Raw genomic sequence first — 19,564 nt, 5'->3', positions numbered from 1 at the left:
ATCTTTTCATGAGTTGTTTTTGGTCATCTGTACGTTTTCTTTGGCATTTATTTATTCTTAAGGCCCGTTATGAGCACTATGCCCCATTCAGCATTGAGGAGGAACATAGAGATGTATCGTGATGACCTTTGCCTTTCAAAGAACATTCAGTCTGGTAAGAGAATTGTAATTAGTACATAGAAAAAGTTAAGTCTCTAGACAAGAGGGGCATTCAGTCTGGTCCTGGAGATGTTAGTATTTGGATATAAGAAGCTGGGTAGAAAGACATTCTGGGCAGTTGGAGTAATGTAAACATAAGCACTCTGTATGGAGGAGGAAATGGCAACCCTTTCCAGTGTTCTTGCCTGAAAACTTCCATGGACAGAGGAGCCTAGCAAGCTATATGGGGTTGCGAAGTGTTGGACATGACTGAGTGACCGAGCACACACAGCACTTTGTTATTAGAAAAATACTTTTATGTTGTGATGAATTCCAGTGTAATATTATGAAAGCACCTGGCATAGCACTTGACACACGGTGGCTGCTGTTACGTAGTTAGCTCTCTCTACAGCTTGCCTCTCTGGTCCTTGTTCTGTCCTCTAAGACTACACAGCTCCCTTTCCCTGTTCCAAACTTTTAAATATTAATAGCTCCAAGGCAAATAAACCTTGGTTCTCTAAACTATGATTTCAAGTCTTCTCTCATCCTGGTCATTTTGTAATGAAATGGCCACAAAGTTTTTGGTGCCCTATTTGAATTCTGGTGTGGCGTGACCATCATTGTGTAGAGCAGGGCGGTGATCACCTTTTTAGAGATTTTATGAGTCTGTTAACATGGCCTGAGTTTACATTAGCTTTCTCGGCAGATGCGTTATACTCTGAGAGTCTGTTAAGCTTGTCTGCAGAGAACTAGCACTTCTATACTTCTAAAAACCTACTGATTAGATTTGTTTGCCAAGCTTGTTTTAACCTAAAGTCAAGACCACTTTACAGTGTTGTATTGCCATGCAGCTGTGAAAATGGTGGTGGTAGTATGGAGACTACCATGAAGGGATCTGGCCTTTCTCATCTTCAGTCTAAGAGAAGGGGTCCCTTCCAAGGGAGAAGGTTCTAGACAGCAGAACTAATCGGAGTATCTCCATTCATCATTTAACTTCCTTTCTACATAAGGCTTTTCCTTTTTTTTTATCATTTTCTGTCAGCTGATTGTTGTTGTTCAGTCGCTCTATCATGTCCAACTCTTTGCAACCCCATGGACTGCAGCATGCCAGGCTTCCCTTTCCTTCACCATTTCCTGGAGCTTGCTCAAACTCATGTCCATTGAGTCAGTGATGCCATCCAACCATCTCATCCTCTGTCATCCCCTTCTTCTCCTGCCTTCAGTCTTTCCCAGCATCAGGGTCTTTTCATCAGGGTCAGCTGATTAGTCCCATCAGATATTTGTGCTGATCCCAGGCTAAATGTGTGGAAAAAGAGAAGAAGTTGGGATATATGCCCCGGAAGGCGGTGTGGTTCAATAGAGAGAGGGTGGGCTCCAGCCCAGGCTGCCACTTACTGACCATGTGATCTTAAGCAAGTCAGTTACCCTCTTTCTGTATGACTCGGGCTCCTTCTGTAATCACAGGACCAGGTAAGATTATAAATGTCAAGTGCCTGGTGCATAGTAGGCTGCTCTAGAAACACGAGCTCTTTTGAACATCACCATTTAAGAGTTTTGAAAGACCAGAAGAGCCAAGCATGCTGTGTGCTCACTGACCCTCTTCAAACAGCTTTCAGAGTACCTGTGATCCTTAAAACACTTATTTGTGTTCCATTTCCCCACCACCAGTTCAGACCAGGCGCTCCTTGTGGGCAAAATCCATGTCTGATTCATCTGTACCCTCAGTGCTCAACACAGAGCCTGACTTGGAGAAGAGCCTACTTTGTTACTGGGACAAACCTGAATTAATGAAGGCCAAATTTTGTTCCTATCTAGAGGGCCAGATACTGTGGTTGGCTTTGCACAGTCCATTCTTTACTGAAAATCTCATAGGGTTCTGGAGCTTAGCAGTAGTAGCTCAAGTGCCAACCCAATTTAAGAAATTTGGGCTAATTCTGTGTCTCACTGCCATAGGATGACAGGCTTCCTGGCAACACTCCGCTGCCCAGCTGCCCTTTGTGGCAGCCTACAGGCCTGCTGTGGTGCCAGTAGGTGGCACTCGTGGCCCTTTCCTGCACTTCAGCTGCCTAGACAGTCCTTGCCTTCTTGTCACCACGGCAGCTGCTGAGTGGGACATAACTTAGAGCCCTGAACAGAGGTACCCAGATGGGGGTGCCCTGGACCACTCTCTCCCCTTTCTGGCCTTGTATTGTTGGATTTGTGTCTTATTGAGTCCCCACCATGGCACACACTGCTTGGAGAAGCAGAGCTGTCTCCCATAGATGATCCCAGGAGTGCATTAAGGGAATCTGTGCTTCTGCCTATCCTTTCTGGCACAGTTCATGCCTCTGCCTCCAAGAAGTCATGCCTGTGGCTCTTGCTTTGACCTACACTCACATGGTGCTTGTTTGTATTTTAGCTGTTTGCCAGGTAATTGTGCAGTGAATGCCTTGAAGATAAGAACACTGTAGCATTCATCAGAGAGTCCTCAGTATCCTGCTTAGAGTCCTGTAATAACCAGTCTCATGTAAAGTTTGTGCAGTGAATAGTTGAATAATAGGAGGTGATTCCTCAAAAAATTGTTATCCCAGTTGAAGAAGTCTACAGACAAACTAGCCTTTTTCTGCAAAAACGTGTGTATCATGAATATATATCAAAGAAAGTTTGAGGAACTGTTCTAGATGAAAGAAAACTGAAGGCACATGCAATGTGTGATTCCAGTTTTGATCCTGGCTTATATCTGAGTCTGGGGTGGAGGGTGGATTGCTGTAAAGCTTATTGTTTGGATAATTGAGGAAATTTGAATATGGGTTGTATATTAGATCAAAATATTTTGTCAGTGTTAAAATGTACCAAATTTGATCATTATTGGTTAGTGCTTTGTAAGAGACTGTCCTCATACTAGGAAATACGTGTTGAAATATTTGGCAGTAAAGGGGTATGATATCTGAAACGAACTCTCACATGGTCTAGGAAAAAACAGAAAGAAAAGGAGTGAGGCAAAATGTAATGAGGATCTGAGTGAAGGATATACCTGAGTTTTGTGTGTGTGTGCGTGCTGTTTTTTAACTGCTGAGTTTGAAATAATTTCAAAATAAAAAGTTAAAAATAATAATAATCTATGTACTTTAATGTGTGCCAAGTTCCTGCTAGAAACTATGAGAAAGATGGGACAAAGAATGGTCGTCCCCCCCCAGCTTTGGCTTTTATTTTTTTTAATCCAGCAGTATTCAGTGAAGTTCTGATACAGCTCCTCCGCTGTATGCTTTTGAACACATAGAACAGTGGTAATGATGATAGCTAACACTAGAAGTGTATGTACATTTTTGGTTACCTCAGTTACCAGACTGATAAGGTAGGATGGCTGAGGTTCAGAGGTTAACATGACCTGCCCACAGTCACACAGTCTGGAAGAGACAGGTGCGGGCTTATGTCCGTATCAGGCTGTTCCAAGCCTGGTGCTTTCTGAGCCTCTGTATGTGTATCTATTAAAAGAAAGGATTGGATAGACTGACTCAGCACATCCTTCTTTACATTCGGAAACTTAAAAACTTTATACGATAGGAAATTAACTGGTTATGAAGAAAGCAGGTACGTTACGCAGTGCACCTTATTTGTTGTCAGTGCTGCATAAGTGCCAGTCCTCCCCTCTCACTGCCCACCCACTGCCCCCTGGAGTAGTCCAGATATGGCAGTGTGGGGATGGGCCGCCTCACCAGGAATGAGAGCATCTGGAGAGATTCCTAGGGGCAAGGCCCTGAGCCGCCCTTGAAAGAGAGTGTTCAGTTCAAGGACTGAAAGCAAAAGATGCCAGAGAGGCCCCGTGTCTGTGGAGTTGTAGCTCTGGGACCTGCCTGGAATCGCCTAACCCTGGCCGGGTTCTGAGAGCAGCCATTCCTCCCTCTCCCCACCCCTCCCGGCCCAGGGCAACCGGGTAGATAAGGCACAGATGGAGGCTGCGTGTGGATTCTAGCCCCAGGCACCTTGCCTCTGCTCAGACAGCAGGGCCTGGTGCTGTTACTGTAAACAGGACCTTCTGCGAGACTCCAGCCAGGGCCCTGTTGCCCAGATAGCAATCATGATTGAGTCTGCATGGCTCACTGCTTCCAGGCCTCTGGTGCAGGTGGGACAGGGCTTCCCACCCTTCAAGTCCCTCCCCAGCTGCAGCTGAGGACAGTTCTTGTGAAGAGTCCGGAAATCAGTTGGAACAATGCACGATTGAAGTTCAGTGGCCGCTTTGTATTGATTGGTAATAAAGAAGAAGGAAGAAAAACTAAGTGGAACCTCCCTCCCCTGAGTAGAAGAGCTGATCAACCCAGAATAACTCAAAACTGCCCTGTATCCCTGTCTGGGACTCCCTTCCTCCCTCCAGTAAACAGCAAACCTGAGGAGTTCTCTCTTCTTTGGAAGTCATGCTGGTGCCTGTGACTGCTAGGAGTTCACTTCTCAACTTCTTTGATGCTGTACATATTTTGAATCCTAAGATTTTAGTTCTAGCAGGGACTTGAGAAATCATTTAATTCAGTTCCCTTATTTTACCACAGAGAAAAGTGAGGCCCAAAGAGACAGATTTGTCCAGGTCACACAGCTAGTTGTCGAGAGAGCCGTGACTGAAACCCATGGCCTCCAGCCCCAGGCCTGTGTTTAAGTATCCTCAGCCCTGAGAGTGAGAAGCCACACCTACACCTTCCACATATATGCAGGAGCCTGAGTTCTTGGAAAAAGACAGGCATATGAGTATAGGGGAGAGATCTGTGTAGGCATTTTGTAGAATGCCATAGGCATTCATTTGTCCAGCCCCTGAGCCACTGTGCCTGCACCAGGAGTCAAGAAACAAGGCATTTCTAGGGGATCATGCTGACTCCTGGGAGTGTGGGAGAGGGAAACTGACAACGGTAGATTCGGGCAAGCATAAGCCAAGGCTACCTTAGGGAAGGCTTCTGAGAAGAAGGGGCAAGTCTTTCTTTTTCTTTTTTAAAGTGATTTCTTTTTTCAAATGATTTTTTTGTTGGAGTATAGTTGGTTTACAATGTGTTAGTTTCTGCTGTACAGTGAAGCGAGTCAGATATACATATTTTTTCAGATTGCTTTCCCTACAGGCCATTATAGAGTATTGAATAGTGTTCCCTGTGCTATACAATAGGCTCTTATTAGTTATCTATTTTATATATAGTGTGTATGTGTCAATCTCAATCTCCCAATTTATTCCTCCCCTACTGCCTTTCCCCCTTGGTAACCATAAGTTTGTTTTCTACATCCGTGACTTGATTTCTATTTTGTTTTGTTTTGTTTTTTAATATTTCTATTTCTTTATTTTTGGTTGTGCTGGGTCCTTGCTGCGAGGCTAGTTTTTCCAGCCGCAGTGAGCAGGGGCTGCTCTTTGTTGGGGTGCCTTCTCGTTGCAGTGGCTAGTCCTGCTGCGAAGCACAGGTTCTAAGGTGTGCAGGTTTCAGCAGTTGCCACACTGCAGCATGGGGGCTCCATAGTTGCAGCTCTCGGACTCTAGAGTGCAGGCTTGGTAGTTGTAGTGCACAGGCTTAGTAGTCACATGGCAGGTGGGATCTTCCCGGATCAGGGATCAAACCCTTGTCTCCTGCATTGGCAGGCGGATTTTTTACCACTGAGCCACCAGGGAAGCCCCTGATTTCTGCTTTGTAAATAGGTTCATTTGTATCTTTTTTTTTTTAGATTCCACGTGTAAGTGATATTACATATTTATCTTTCTCTGTCTGACTTGCTTCACTCAGTATAACAGTCTCTAGGTCCAAAGTTTTTCTTTTCCTAAGAAAGTTTTTTTTTTAAGGAGTAATAGTATGTTCATTGTTATTAAAAAAAAAAAAAAACAGCAACAAAACTTCTAACAATAGAGAAGCATTCACAGCAGGAAGTGAAAGTTTGACTCCTTTCTCCACCTGAGGTAACCGCTGCTGCCTGTTTGGTCCAGAACCTTCAGGACTCTCCTGAAGATAGATGGGAGAGCTGCTTCTTTTTTTTTTTTTTGCCCCTTGATTCATTACTTTCCTGTGGAAATCATCAGCTTTTGGGCTGCTGTTGTTATTCAGTCGCCCAGTCGTGTCCAACTCTTTGTGACCCCATGGACTGCAGCACAACAAGCCTCCCCATCCCTCACCATCTCCCAGAGTTTGCCCAAGTTCACGTTCATTGCATTGGTGATGCCATCCACCCATCTCATCCTCTGATTCCCTCTTCTCCTTCTGCCCTCAATCATTCTCAGCATCAGGGACTTTTCCAGTGAATCAGCAGTTCACATCAGATGACCAAAATACTGAAGCTTCAACTTCAGCATCTGTCCTTCCAGTGAATATTCAGTGTTGATTTCCCTTAAGATTGACTGGTTTGATCTCTTTGCTGTCCAAGGGACTCCCAGGAGTCTTCTCCAGCACCTTGGTTTGAAGGCATCAATTCTTTGGTGTTCTGTCGTTCTTATGGTCCACTCTCACCATCGTACATGACCACTGGGAAGACTATAGCCTTGACTCTACGGACCTTTATCGGCAGAATAATGTTTCTGCTTTTCCACACACTGTCTAGGTTTGTCCTGCCAAGAAGCAGGAAGCCTTTATTCTACCATTGCCCTTACCTGGGAATTTAAGACCACCCTACCAATCCACAGAAAATTTGGAGCACTTATATTCTAAGTTCTGTTTACTTGGATGTATCATCCTAGTTTACTGTTAACTTCCATAAAATGGAGTAGATACTCATTAGAAAACGATGATAACAGTAACATAGGTTCTTCCATTTGTATAGTGCTTTATTGCATACCAAGTGCTTTTATATATTTTTGTCTTGTCGTTTCTTCATGGTGCCCCTGCATGACGTATGGAGTAGAGCTGGTGGCATCCTCTCCCTTTTTTCTAACAGTTGTGGAACAGGCTCAGAGAGCATGAGCTGTCACTCAGATGAGACCAAACGAGATTCAGAGAGGTTGGGTCACTCGTTTGTCTACGGCTGCCCACCATGAATTCCAGCTCGTGTACAACTCTCAGGCAGTAGAGCGGGGCAGGAAAATAAATGCCAGAGCCTGCGTGTGAACCGAAGGGTCTCTCATTTATTTTCGTGCCCTGTACTACTGCCTGGGAGTTGTACATGAGCTGGAATTCAGCCCTGGACTGCTAGTGTGGTTTCCTCTCCATCATCTCCCCTGGGTCACCCCCAATTAGTGTCACCCACCACTGCCCTGCCAAGCAGGAGACCTAGTTCATTAGGGAAGGGCCTTCCACAAGTCTGGAGTGCGCCCAGAAAGGCCTGCAGTGCCCACCCCCATTTCTCAGCCCCCGGCCACAGGCTGCTCTGCCCTGAGTGGCAACCTGCATTAAGTGTTCCACTCATCATCTCAGGGATGATGGAATCCTAACCTTTTCGGAGACACCGTGCTCTGTCACAAGCATTGCTCTTTTTAAAAGAGATTAATTCACTTGCCGCATTTTGTCCATTGGTGAAAATCACAGGGGAGAGCAAGGGTGGCTTTCTCAGGCCTCTGAGGCCCTTTCAGCTGCTCTCAGCAGGCATCCACCCGCCCAGCTGTCCCAGGACTTTGAAATGACTGCCTGCTGGGCATTCACTTGCAAAGCAACAAAATGAAATGGAGGAGACCTGCGTTTGTGAAATCCTAACTTTTGGGGCTGCTCTGCACCCTGAGGGAAGTAGGGGAGGGGCCCACTCAGCTCTGAAAGGGGAAAAGTTGTTTGGAGTTGGGGTCACTTGTGGTTTTTGTTTTTTCTGGTCCTTCCTTGATTCACCAGATGCCACCACTCTTTATGGAGTTCTGCCTTGTGGTATCTCTTTTAATCCTTACAACCACCTTGCACAGGAGGGATTAATAGCTCTGATGTCACAGCTAATAAGTGACAGAACCAGAATCTGAACTCCAGCCTTTGGACTCCAGGACCGTTGCAGTAAGGTTTACCTCCTAGGAATGATCCCTCAGGTTTGCAGAACCCTTTCCCTCAGATTTCAGTACATGTGTGTGTGTGTGTGTGTGTGTGTGTGTGTGTGTGTGTGTGCGCACGCGTGCACACACACAGTTGTGTCTGACCCTTTGCAACCCCGTGGACTGTAGCCCACCAGGCTCCTCTGTCTGTGGAGTGGGCCTGTAAAGAGACTGAAGCTCAGAGGATAATATACCTTCCCTGGGGTGTCAGGAGGTGGCAGAACTAGAACTTGAATGCAGATCTTCTGCCCTGTGCTCTTTCTACTCTGTTCATTGAAAGGATAGCAAGTTTGGAGAAGGCTTCTCGCCCAGCATTTCCTCCTCTTAAAAGAGAACCCTGCAGTGTACAGAAAAAGGAAACCTCAGCATGCTAATATGCATACAACAAGCAGCTCCAAATTGTTGCTAATCAGAGACATGCAGATTAAAAGGATAGCATGAAATCCCTTTATACCTATTGCACTTGCAGTGATTAGGAAGTTGGCTGCTACCAAGTGTCTGCGGTACACAGGAACCCCCCTGTCCTGCTGGTGAGAGGGTAGATGGAGCAGCTGTCCTGAGGAGGACCCTGGCACTATTTAGTCAAGTCAAGTGGTGTAAACCCCATAACCCAGGGATCACACTCTGAGTACATGCCCTGAGAAAAGACTCACACAGGTCCAAAAGGGCATATGCAACAGTATGTTCTTTCAGTATGTTGAGTGTTGCTTTTGATGACCGAGAGATGGATGTTACCTGGGTGGGTATCCCTGGGAGAGCAGAGAGGGAATATCTCTGATGGATGTGCTGTGGAGAATTAAGTTGCAATTTAAAATGGAATTATTATATACTTAGCAATGTGAAGATATTTTAAAATGCAGTTATTTGTGGGAAAAAGTAATAAATACACACAAGCATATTAAAAAAAGAAAAGAAAACTCTGCTTGGCTTACTTCCTGGGAAAAAATGAATTTCTGTCTTGTCTCCTCAGTAGCCATCATCAGCCAGGCACAGAGTAAGTGTGTGCACTTTTGTTGAATAAATGAACAAAAAGAGTGCCTGGAGCTGGCCTGGCCGAACTACCCAGGTCATCCTGTATGACTCTGTCTTAGAATCCCTGGGTACTTGGCAATTTGCCACTACCAACTTGAGGCCAGATCGCTTTGTTCCATCACAGAGATGGAAACAGGTTAGGTTAGCAGGCAAAAACCACTCTGTAATGAGTACCTGCTATATGCCAGGTACTGGGCTGGGATCCCTGCAAGTCAGAGATTATTGTTCCTACTTGATAGGTGAGAAAATTGAGACTCAGAATTTATTTGTTCAGCATTATCTAGCTGGACTAGAATTTGAATCCAGGTCTGACTTACTCCAGAGCCTTCTATTCACGTTTTTATTACACTACACTCAGCCCTTGAGGGGCAGGAAGAGGAAGCATCTCAATCTTTTTTCTTCAGCACTGCCTCCAGAAGAGTGCTGCTTCCAGAATTCTCAGGACCCAGGCAGGGAAACGCGGGTCACTGACCCAATTAAGGCATAAAGGGTTCTGGCTTCATTGAATTTCTTCTGTCCACTCCTGTGTTAGCTCATCTCCCTTGGTCTCTGTTACAGCAGCTTCCGAAGTGGTCTCCTTGTCCCCCTTTTCTACTCTGTCTCCTTTCAGACTCAGCTTGCTTAAGCTATTAGGTTAATTCTATAATTCCTTTTACCCCAAACTTCAGTGACAACCCCACTTGCCTATGGTGAGCCTCTAAGGAATGGCAAATAGGTTTCCTTTTATTGATGGTGGCTAATTGGAGCCAGTGTTGAGGAGGCTCTTTCAAGGGCTCCATAGGAAAGAGCTGCTAAGAGAGATTTGTGATTTCTAACTCAGATGCAGGAGCCCAGGGCCACATGTCAGGCGTTTGTCAACCCTTTAGATTGTGTTTTTAATGTCGGGTCCACCATTGATTTCCTGAGGACCTATGAACCTCTGGACGTTGTATGTAAAGAAAGTTTTGTGTTGCTTATTTTTTAGTGTATGTGCACCTGTGCACTTTTCTGGAAAGGATCATCAGCTTTGATCATATTCTCAGAGGAGTCCATGGCTCAAAAAGGTTTATGCCCACTGCCTTGTCCTCCTAGCTTGGCTTTTGAGACCCTCTGGTAGGCCCTGCATATCTTGGCAGCTGCCTGTTTCTGTGCTGTTAACTGTCACATGGATGGATCTGCCTGGTGGTCTCTCTGAGTATACCTTCTCATCACTTCCCTGCTTCTGAACAGTATCTTGTGTCTTTTGCCTTGATTGGCATGCATTTCCTCCTTTTCCTCTAAATTGTTTCTGTTCTTCAAGACAGAGTTCATGTCTTTCCCTCAGAAACCTCTGATTTGCTTCAGCCCTTCCTGATTTTCTAGTCTTGTGGACTGAGGGCCAGAAACATGAAGCCAGCCAGCCAGAATCACAGTTAAAATCAGAACTCCACAGTCTCTCAGTTCTCAGAACCTTGCGCTCTCTACAGCACCACTTGGCCTGCTAAACAAGGGAAGGTTTTGTCCAAAAAGAGATTTTTGTCTCAGAAAATTATCCCCAGGGTTCTTAGCCTCTTTAACATTTTTGACTGTGGACACTTGTTTCTGCATAAAAGATGCTTAACAGTATGTGGTAAGATAAGAGGCCAAGGATTTTGCCCAGAAGAAACCTTTCAAACTAGAAGTGAGAGAACAGGGTTTCCCAACCTCCTGTCTCAACACTTTACCCTCACACTTCATGCCTCAGTTGTGCAAGACCTCTCTCAGGGCCTTATATAACCCATGCTGCCTTCTACTCTGGTCGAGAGGCTTTACTTCTGCCTGAAACACTCCTCCCCTCCCTTGCCCCTTTTTGTCCGGCTAACTCTATTATCATCACTTCCTCTGAGAGCCTGATGGATCATCAAGACTTGGTTAGGTTTCCTGGTTGTACATTTGGAACCTGTAGCCCCCTTTCTAGCACTCGTCAGTTGTGTGGTGATGTGCTTGCTGGTCCGTCTCCCCCCAGGGTTTAACTGCCTGTCTCATTGCCTGCAAAGGCAGGGAACAAATGAGTGAACAAATGAGTTCACAGGCTGAGTGAACAAATGAGTACATGTTGTGTCTCTTCATCCTCCCAAGCCATCATCACCTGCTTACTTCAACAGCACAGACGTTAGACTTGGCTTGGTCCAGAGGGGCAGCTACTGCAGTTTATGGCATAAGAATGGAGCTAGGACTCAACCCCAAGCCTCTGGACTCTCTGCCAGTGCCCTTTTGTCTGGAACCCACTGATGAGTAGACAGCCTCACAGTTGCCCCAAACACCCATTCCTGATAAGCAGCTCCTGCCTTGTTGGTGAAACACTCTTGACTGTTGGTCTCCCCCTTTCCTGGCCTCCTACAGCACTTCTGGTGGGAGACCACACACTGTAGGCTTTGGTTTCCTGTTATCCTGAGTCCTACCTCCACAACTAAATTCCCTAGAGCAAACCCCCTGCCTTCTCCACACCCCCATTCCAGAATTCAGCACAGGATCAAGTGCATATCATGCTGATTTGTTAAGAGTCCATTTAGTCTTTCGTCTTCCATGTTACATGCAGCCAGGGTCAAGTGTAGAGGAGGGGTGATGAGGTGAGAAGGGTTCAGGCTTCAGAGCCATTATTGACTTGGGTTCCAGTCACAGTGTTGCCCCTTACCTAGCTTTGTGACCTTTATCGAGTCATTTCACCTCACCGAGCCTGTTACCTCATCCATGAAAAGAGGAGATTATTATCAGCTCCTTAAACATGTGTGAAGAGTGAACGAGAGAATGTTTGCAAAGTTCCCAGGCAGTTGCTGCTTGTGGGAGGTGCTCAATAAGAGTTGGTTCTCTTTACTCTCCTTCTCTATCTACCCCCACATTATAGGGTCCCGTGCTGCCAGGACCTAAAATACCCCAGGCTTTTAGAGGTATGGTTAAAAGCTTGTGCTTATTCACTTATCCAGCAGCTGCTGAGCTCCTACCATGTGGTAGGCACTGGCATGTAGAGTCAAGTAGGTTCACATGGACTTTCCTAGAAACCTAATCTAGCATTCCTAACACTCTTTCCATCTGTACTTGGGTTCAAAGAGTTCCAATTCCAAACAGCCATCATACAGATAAACTTGAGAAGTGGGATCCTTCTGTAAACTGGTAGCTACATAGATGAGAAGTGTCATCGGACATTTGGTGCTAAGCATGGAGGAATTCTAAGGACAGAGATCTGTGGACTGGATGAGTCAGGAGAGCCTTGTTGGGGGAGAGTCCCCCAAGCTAGGATTGTATCCCATGAAAGTAGGATTAAAATAAGCAGAGAGTCAGGGAGAGAGCATTCTGGACGGAGGGAAGGCATCTTCTTTAGATAAGAGCGGAGGCAGACTCATTTAAGGGAAGAGAGAGAGGAAGCGTGGGGTCAGGGGATAGTGACCAGAGGAGCTGGGATGAGTATTTGGTTCCCAGAGGTCCATAACTATTTCCAAATCCATCTAGCCTCCCTGTTGATTTTTCATGTCTTCCACTCTTATGTCCATGATAAACCATACACTGAAAATATTTCTGTCTCTCTCTAGACTATTGTCGGAAGGTGCAGATGTCAATGCAAGGCACAAACTTGGCTGGACAGCACTAATGGTGGCAGCCATCAACCGAAACAACAGGTGAGAGATCTCTTTCCACCCTCTCTTTGCCAGAACTCTGCAGATCATGATCCTGAGCCTTCTCCTACCCTTGGCCTGTCCCCCTGCTTACTTCTCCAGAGGCAGGGAAATGGCCTCAGCCTAAGGGACTGTTCTTCACCTGGTGCAATGGAATGTTCAGGAGATGTGGAGTGGGAAGCTCTAGGTCTGGATCCCAGCTCCATCATTCACTGACTTTGTGACCTTAGGCTAGTCGTTTGCTTTATTGAAGCAACAAAATATTTGAGAAGCCTGTTGTTAGGGGTTAAGTATACATGTTCAAGTTATCAACATGATTCCACCGTTGTATCTTTTCATGTTGAGCAGTCCACAGTCACTGTCCCCAGCAAGGGCTTCTTTGGGCTGTTCCTTTGGAAGTTCTGATAGAAATTGGGGAAGGTGGGGTGTTCTGCCCTCTCATTGCAGGCTCTGCTACTTTCCTGCCTGCTCCCCTAGTGCCCCAGCATGCAGCTGTTAGGTTAAGGCTGGAGTAGTCTACTTTGTACAGAGAGTGAGCTCTACTGCTCACAGCCATCCACATGATATGTATTAATTTTGCCGCTGAGACAACTGAAGCCCAGAGAGGCAGAGTGATTTGTCTGAGGTCACACAGATAGCATTTAGAACCTGCTCTGGCTGCCTGCAGAGTTTATGTTTTACTGTAACTCACTGCTGCCTCCCTCTGCCAGATCCCAGGCTCAGGCTGGATGCTTTGAGTCTCTAGTTGTGATTGTGCAAAAGAACTGACTGAAAAAGCAGAAAAAGATGCTTTCAAAGAAGGCAGACTGGGCACTTCAGTAGCAAACGCTGATATTGATTGTGGGAGGTGCCAATTTTCATTTTCCTTTCAAGCAGATCTTTAAGGCTTTTATTTGCCAGTACCAACCACCTTTGTGAGAGTCATAAAGGTGGTAGAAATCAACCAAACTGGGACTTTATAATGTCGAGGTAGCACTGCCTCAGACTGACTGAGAGACTTAGCTGTACTGAGCTAGTTCTCTCTTCTCTGCTCCTCTATCAAGAACTCTATCTCAGCACTCTGTCTCCTTATTTGTCTCTTAAGCTCCAAGCACATAGTCTTTAAAAGAAAAATTGATGTAAATAGGCTCTACAAGTCAGAGCCTAGAGTCCAGTCCTGGTTCCGAGCCTTGGTTGAATTTCAAAATTCTATGGACACCTTGTTTCTTCACCTGAAAGCAGCTATTTCAGCAAACATTTGGTAGATAACTTCTCTGAGCCAGGCTCTTCGTTAATCACTGGGGAATCAGAGGCCTTGGGAGCTCATGGTCTCATGTGGAAAAGACAGGCAGGTAGAGAAGCAGAACATAGTGTAATTGATGATGTCAGAGCAGTGTGGACAGGATGTTATCAAAGCAGAGGACGTGAGGGGACTGAATCTGACAGTAGAGCAGATAGATTCTCACTGTATTCTTGTGAGAGTCAGATGAGATCATGTATGTGCTACAGGTTACAAATGGTGAGATGTTATTCTCTGCTGCTAGACCTGTCCACACACAATCACACGTGTTTGTTCTGCCACTGATAACCCGCTTCCCCCTGCCTCCTCCCCCACCCACCAGTCTTTCCCAGCTTTCAGGTATCTCTATCTGCAAGAGATAACCAAGGGTGGAGAAAAGGGAGGGGGTGTGAGCCCTTCTATGTGTGATATTTTCAGCATTGATACAGGATAGGAAATAACACTAATTAAGAGTAATGCCAATCAGTGAGCAGATAGCTAGTAGATGTGCTTTGAGGACCCTTCTCTCAATCTAATGAGTTGTTGGTTTAACTGATTGCTCTGTCTTTATCCAGGGCCATTAGCATATCAGTGATGCTCATTGAGCAAAGTGAGAGTGTTGGCTTGTATTTACTTGGTTCCTGGGACTAATTATTGGTGTTTTAAGCTTCTATTTTATGCTCTCCTCTTCCTTCCAGTACCCAGCAAGGACAGATTTTTACAGAAAACAGCATACTCTCAGGTTAGATTTATTTATTCATATCACAAAAATTGCTTGGTACCTTCTCTTTACCCAGGCACTGTTCTTGATAGACAACTATCCCTGTCCTCAAAGAGCTTATTTCTGTACAACTGGTGGTCCTTGGGTAGAAAGAGGCAGAAACAAACAATAAACAGTAAATACAATGCACAAGTAAACTATATAATATGTTAGGAGATTAGAAGTGCTAATGGAAAAAAAGGAAGAGTAGAATCTGGTATGCCAGGAATATACTGCTCAGGGTGGATGGGCCACATTCCTAAAGTGCTGTGGGAGTGGTCTTGAAGGATTATTGTGTCCATCCCAGCACAATCTGCCAATGTTTTTCCATGTTAGAAGTGTGCTGATCCTCATCTTATCAGTCACCAAACCCATCTGGAATCATACTGGCCAGGCCTGAAATGCCACCACCTTTGAATTGGGTTTGTATCAGGGAAGAGTAGAGGGGCAGCAACCTGGGATTCAAGGCAGAAAACAGAGAACCTTTACCTCCTTTCCAGTGTTGGCAGCCCACAAACTCAAGGGAGATATCCTGAGAAAAGCCCAGTTTCACCCTCCACTGCCTTTAGTGCCTGGCTGCTTGCTGTGTTAAGTCCTTGGGGATATGAACACGATAGTCTCTATCCTTAAGGAGATAACTTCTTGTGAACTTTTATATACACATATATATATGTGTATGTATTTATTATTTTATTTAATTTAGAATGGAGAAATTGTTATTTAGTTTTGAATAGAAAATACAGTGCTATAGAACAAAGAAAATCATTTATCCCCTCCTTTTATTTCCAAAAAGAGTTTGAGGTGACTTAAAATACAAACATAGATGTACACAGGAGAGTTAAAACTGGATCAAGATTAGAAATCATGTTGGTAAAAGGAAAGATAATTCTATCAGGATTGAACTTGAGATTTTCTTTTCCAGAAATAGGTTTGTTGTTTTTGTAAAAATAAAATAGAGAATTAAGGAGCCATCAGCTGAATTTCCTCTATCTAGAAACCAGTCACTATATATTTATATCTGTGTGTGTCTAATTTTACATAAATGGTACCAGGCTGTACTCTCTGTAAGTCAGGTAACTTGTGGAATAGAGTATGAATTTAGTTTGAAGTTTCCTGACCAGGCAAAAAAGGATACAGAGAATTTTGGTTCTTCAGGAGAGAGGAACTTGGTTCTGATGTACCTTTTTATTATCACGTTAGGCATCCAGCAACTTTAGAAAAAAAACTATATTGTGTCAGGTGCTGATGTGCTGGGCTAGAGGGCCTTCAGATACTAAGTAAGCATCCCAGCCTTTGCCTTAAGAAGCTTTACTTGGACTGCTAACATCAAGGACTTGAGCATTATGATGGCCATTGTCTTCACTAGCTGTCCTGCCAAAGATTTACCAACATTCTGCTAGAAGAATCCTTTCACCAGCCTAGTAACAGCTTGGGTGTAGTATTGACTTGAGGAGTAGCGGCAGGGGCGGGCCCCTTCTCCACAGTGAGCCCTGCATAAGCCTCATGCCACAGGCACTTGTTTAGCCTAAATCTGGGTGCCTCATTCCATGTTGCACTCTGACCCAGCCCAGCTAAAGACTAAGCCACAGGGTCCAAGGATGACCACTGTAACTTAGCACAGCCTCTGCTGGCTCGTGCAAATATACCCAGCCTTCAGCTAAATTCAATTAGTTTTTCTTTAAGAACAGAAAGAAATCCAATTTTACTAAACATGGACAGACGGTGGAAGGCACTTTGATGTTACAACTTCTCAGTGATGCTTTACTTAGTCACAAGTTCATAAGCAAGAAGGCTTAATTACTTGGGAAAACACAGGATTAAAACTGGACACAATGGCGGAGTATCCGCTCTTGGGCAACTTGATTCGAACCCATGCACTGAGTTCGTGTGTGGTGCAAACTTTGATGTGCGCGGTGACAAGCTGGAAGTCATGACCCCCTCAGGGACGCTCCTTCAGATGGCATTTGCAGGATGTGTAGGCGGAGAGGCAGGGCCTGCCAGGCCTGTTTGCTCTACTTTGATGTCCAGGCAGCCACAGGCCCCACTGTTTGCTCTTTCACTGAGGGGTGGGTTGGGAGCCTCCTACCTTTCCCAGTGGACAATGGCCAGCAATGGAGTGTGACAACTGTTGACCATTCCAGGAGCCTGGCGGACCAGAACAGGGCTTTGGGAGGTGCCGAGCCTGGGCGGCCGAAAGCTGTTTATAGGACAGCCATTTCTCCAAATGTATAGCTTTCTTTAAAGCCCAGTGGTGGTCAGGTGCTCATCGTGGAGGTACAAATGGTCTTGTGAGTTTTAATAGGTACTGAGTACTGCTTGACCCTTTGTCCAGTGGCACTAAGGTACTTGTAAATTGAAAGTTTGTCTTTTCTGTTTTCATGATCAACATGTATGTGCAGGGGATAGTGGTTTGGAATTAAAATGGTACAATTTCTGATTCCTCAAAAAAGAAGCTGTCAAAACACATCTGATAACAAAATTATCCAGAAGGTATAAAGAACTCTTGGACATATCAGTAATAAAAAGATAGACCAGTTTTTAAAAATTACGCAAAAGACTTGAGCAGACATTTCACCACAGAACAGATTGATGGGAAATAAGTAAGTGAAAAATACTCAGCATTTAGGGAAATACAAGTTAAAATCATAGTGAAATGCTATTCCATTTGACCAAACACCTATTCCAATGACCAAAATTTTAAAAACTGACAGTACCAAGTGATGACAGTGATGCAGAACAATTGTCATAACTGCTGATATGAATGTGTAATGGAATAGCCACTTTGGAAAACATTTTAGCAATTTCTTATAAAAGTAAAACATACATTTATCATACAGCCCAGCACTACCAACTCCTAGGTATTTGTCCATGAAAAATAAAGACATATATCTACCAAGAGACCTGTGTGCAAATATTTGTAGTAGCTTTATTCATAATCACCAAAAACTCAAAATCACCCAAATGTCCATCATCTGATGAAAGGACAAATTATGGTACATCCATACATGGACCTCTCAGCACTGAGAAAAAGAAAAAGACTAACTTCTTGTACAGGTAACAACATGGTCGAATCTTGAAAGTCTTATACTAAGTTAAAGCCAGACGATGAAAGCTACCTACTATATAATTCCATTTATATGACAGTCTGGAAGAGGCGATACTATAGGGACAGAGCTCAAGTTAGTGGCTGCTAGCGTTTAGGAGTGGGAGGAAGGACACAAAGGAATGAAAATGCTTTAGAGTATTAATTCTTAATTCTGGTGGTGGCCATACAACTCATCAAATTGTACATCTTAAAAGGATACATTTTACTATGCGTAAATGATGCTTCAATAAACTGACATTAAAAAAGTTTTTCAAATGCCACCATCTTTCTCTATATTTTCACTGTTAATTGTGACCTTTGGTGTACTGAGAATTCATGATTGTAGTGTTAAAATGAAAAAAATGAATCCATATTGTTTGCGGTCACCTAGAATGTTTTGAATCCTTATTGCTGATGGTATCTTACATTGGAATACTGTATATTCTGATTGTAGAGAGTAAAGATTTGTGGAGTCACATGACCGATGAATAGTGATCAATTCACTTTGTGAGTGGTATACAGCAGGCTCACAAAGTGTCATAGGGTTCTTCTTCATAGCAAGGAGAAAGAGCAGGGCTCAGGACTGGGAACTTGCCTCATCCCGTATCATCCTTGGGTTCCTTGTTCCTGGACTGTCGTCCAGGGAGGACTGCCTAAATAGTGTGGCCATTGGGGTGCTTCAGGAACCAGGGATCCTGAAAGGGTGGGGTGGTGGGGGGAGATTGAGATTTGAGCCTACTTGGGCTTGCTGGTTACTTTGAAAGCCCCTGCCTCAGAGAAGGTGAGTCCACCAGACAGAGAAGGAAGCTCCAGCAGAACTGTTTGAAATTCCCCACAAGAGTCTCCCTCCCTCCTGCTTTTTCTCCTGGAGTGCATTTCATCAGCATCGGAAGGACTGCTTCCCGGTACTGCCTTCCCTGCTTGGCTGGGGTCCCTGAGGAGCTGAGCTAATGAGTGGATAACACGCATTTGCCAAGGCCTTCCTGGATGTGGTACCTGGGCTTTGTTAATTTTAAAATGCTGCCATCCTTGGCCAAAGACCATTTAATTCCCTCTCATAGCAGTCATTTATTTTTAGCATTGGCTTATTTTCCCTCCACCTTACTAAGGGGAGGGGGACATTACACCCTATCTTTAAGAACCCAGCAGCCCAAGCCAGTTGCTGACCCTCAGGAGAGGCTTTACAGGCCTATCTGTGTAGCCGACAACTCTGCAGGTGTTCTCTGAGCAGAGAGCTGATGCTGCTTTTGCAGCTGGACCGGGGCAGCCTCCTTGGGAGGCTCTTCTTTGCTAGCTGGCCAGAGGCAGAGCAGGTAGAGCACCCTGGACCCATGCTTCAGCTTAGGTCCTTAGGAGGCCTGACAGTGTGGAGGTCTAGCCTGTCTTGGAGGCTTCCAGCCTCTTCCCAAGATCCCCAGCCTGTTGTCAGCCTGGCTGCTTGCTGCACAATGGAGCTTCCTTTGGCCCAAAGAGGCTGGCTTTGTGCTGTCTGATCTCCTGACTAGTGATGATGATGGCTGTGGTGTCTTCTGTATGCTAGGCCCATGTCGAATACTTCCAGTATTGGCTGTGATCCTCACTGCAACCTTAAAAGGAATGGATTATTATCCCTGTTTTACATATAGAGAAAATGAAGTTCACAGGTGCTCAAGCTTGTCCACTGGTGAAAGGGGGAACCAGGATTTGAAGACAGGTCCCTCTGAATCCCAAACCCTTTTTCTCTCCACTGGACTGCACTGCCCAAGTAGGA

The 19,564-nt window shown here is 44.9% G+C and overlaps 1 protein-coding gene across 6 annotated transcripts in view; it reads left to right on the top strand.

Moving 5' to 3' along the window:
- Positions 1 to 19,564, top strand: part of CLPB (ClpB family mitochondrial disaggregase) — a 143,286-nt gene that overhangs the window by 18,547 nt on the left and 105,175 nt on the right. For 5 of the 6 annotated variants that reach the window (XM_081539509.1, XM_081539507.1, XM_081539511.1 and 2 more), the window contains exon 3: positions 12,628 to 12,714. The exons of the other annotated variant lie outside the window; for it this stretch is intronic. In XM_081539509.1, coding sequence (XP_081395635.1) covers positions 12,628 to 12,714 — 87 coding nt within the window. The remainder of the gene's footprint in view (positions 1 to 12,627; positions 12,715 to 19,564) is intronic. 6 annotated transcript variants of the gene reach the window in all.

This window comes from Giraffa tippelskirchi, chromosome 11 (genome assembly GCF_054371585.1).
Source record: "Giraffa tippelskirchi isolate mGirTip1 chromosome 11, T2T-mGirTip1v1.2.pri, whole genome shotgun sequence".
NCBI lineage: Eukaryota > Metazoa > Chordata > Mammalia > Artiodactyla > Giraffidae > Giraffa > Giraffa tippelskirchi.
The sequence above is the reverse complement of the archived record's forward strand: the minus strand, read 5'-3'. Positions and strand labels throughout refer to the sequence as shown.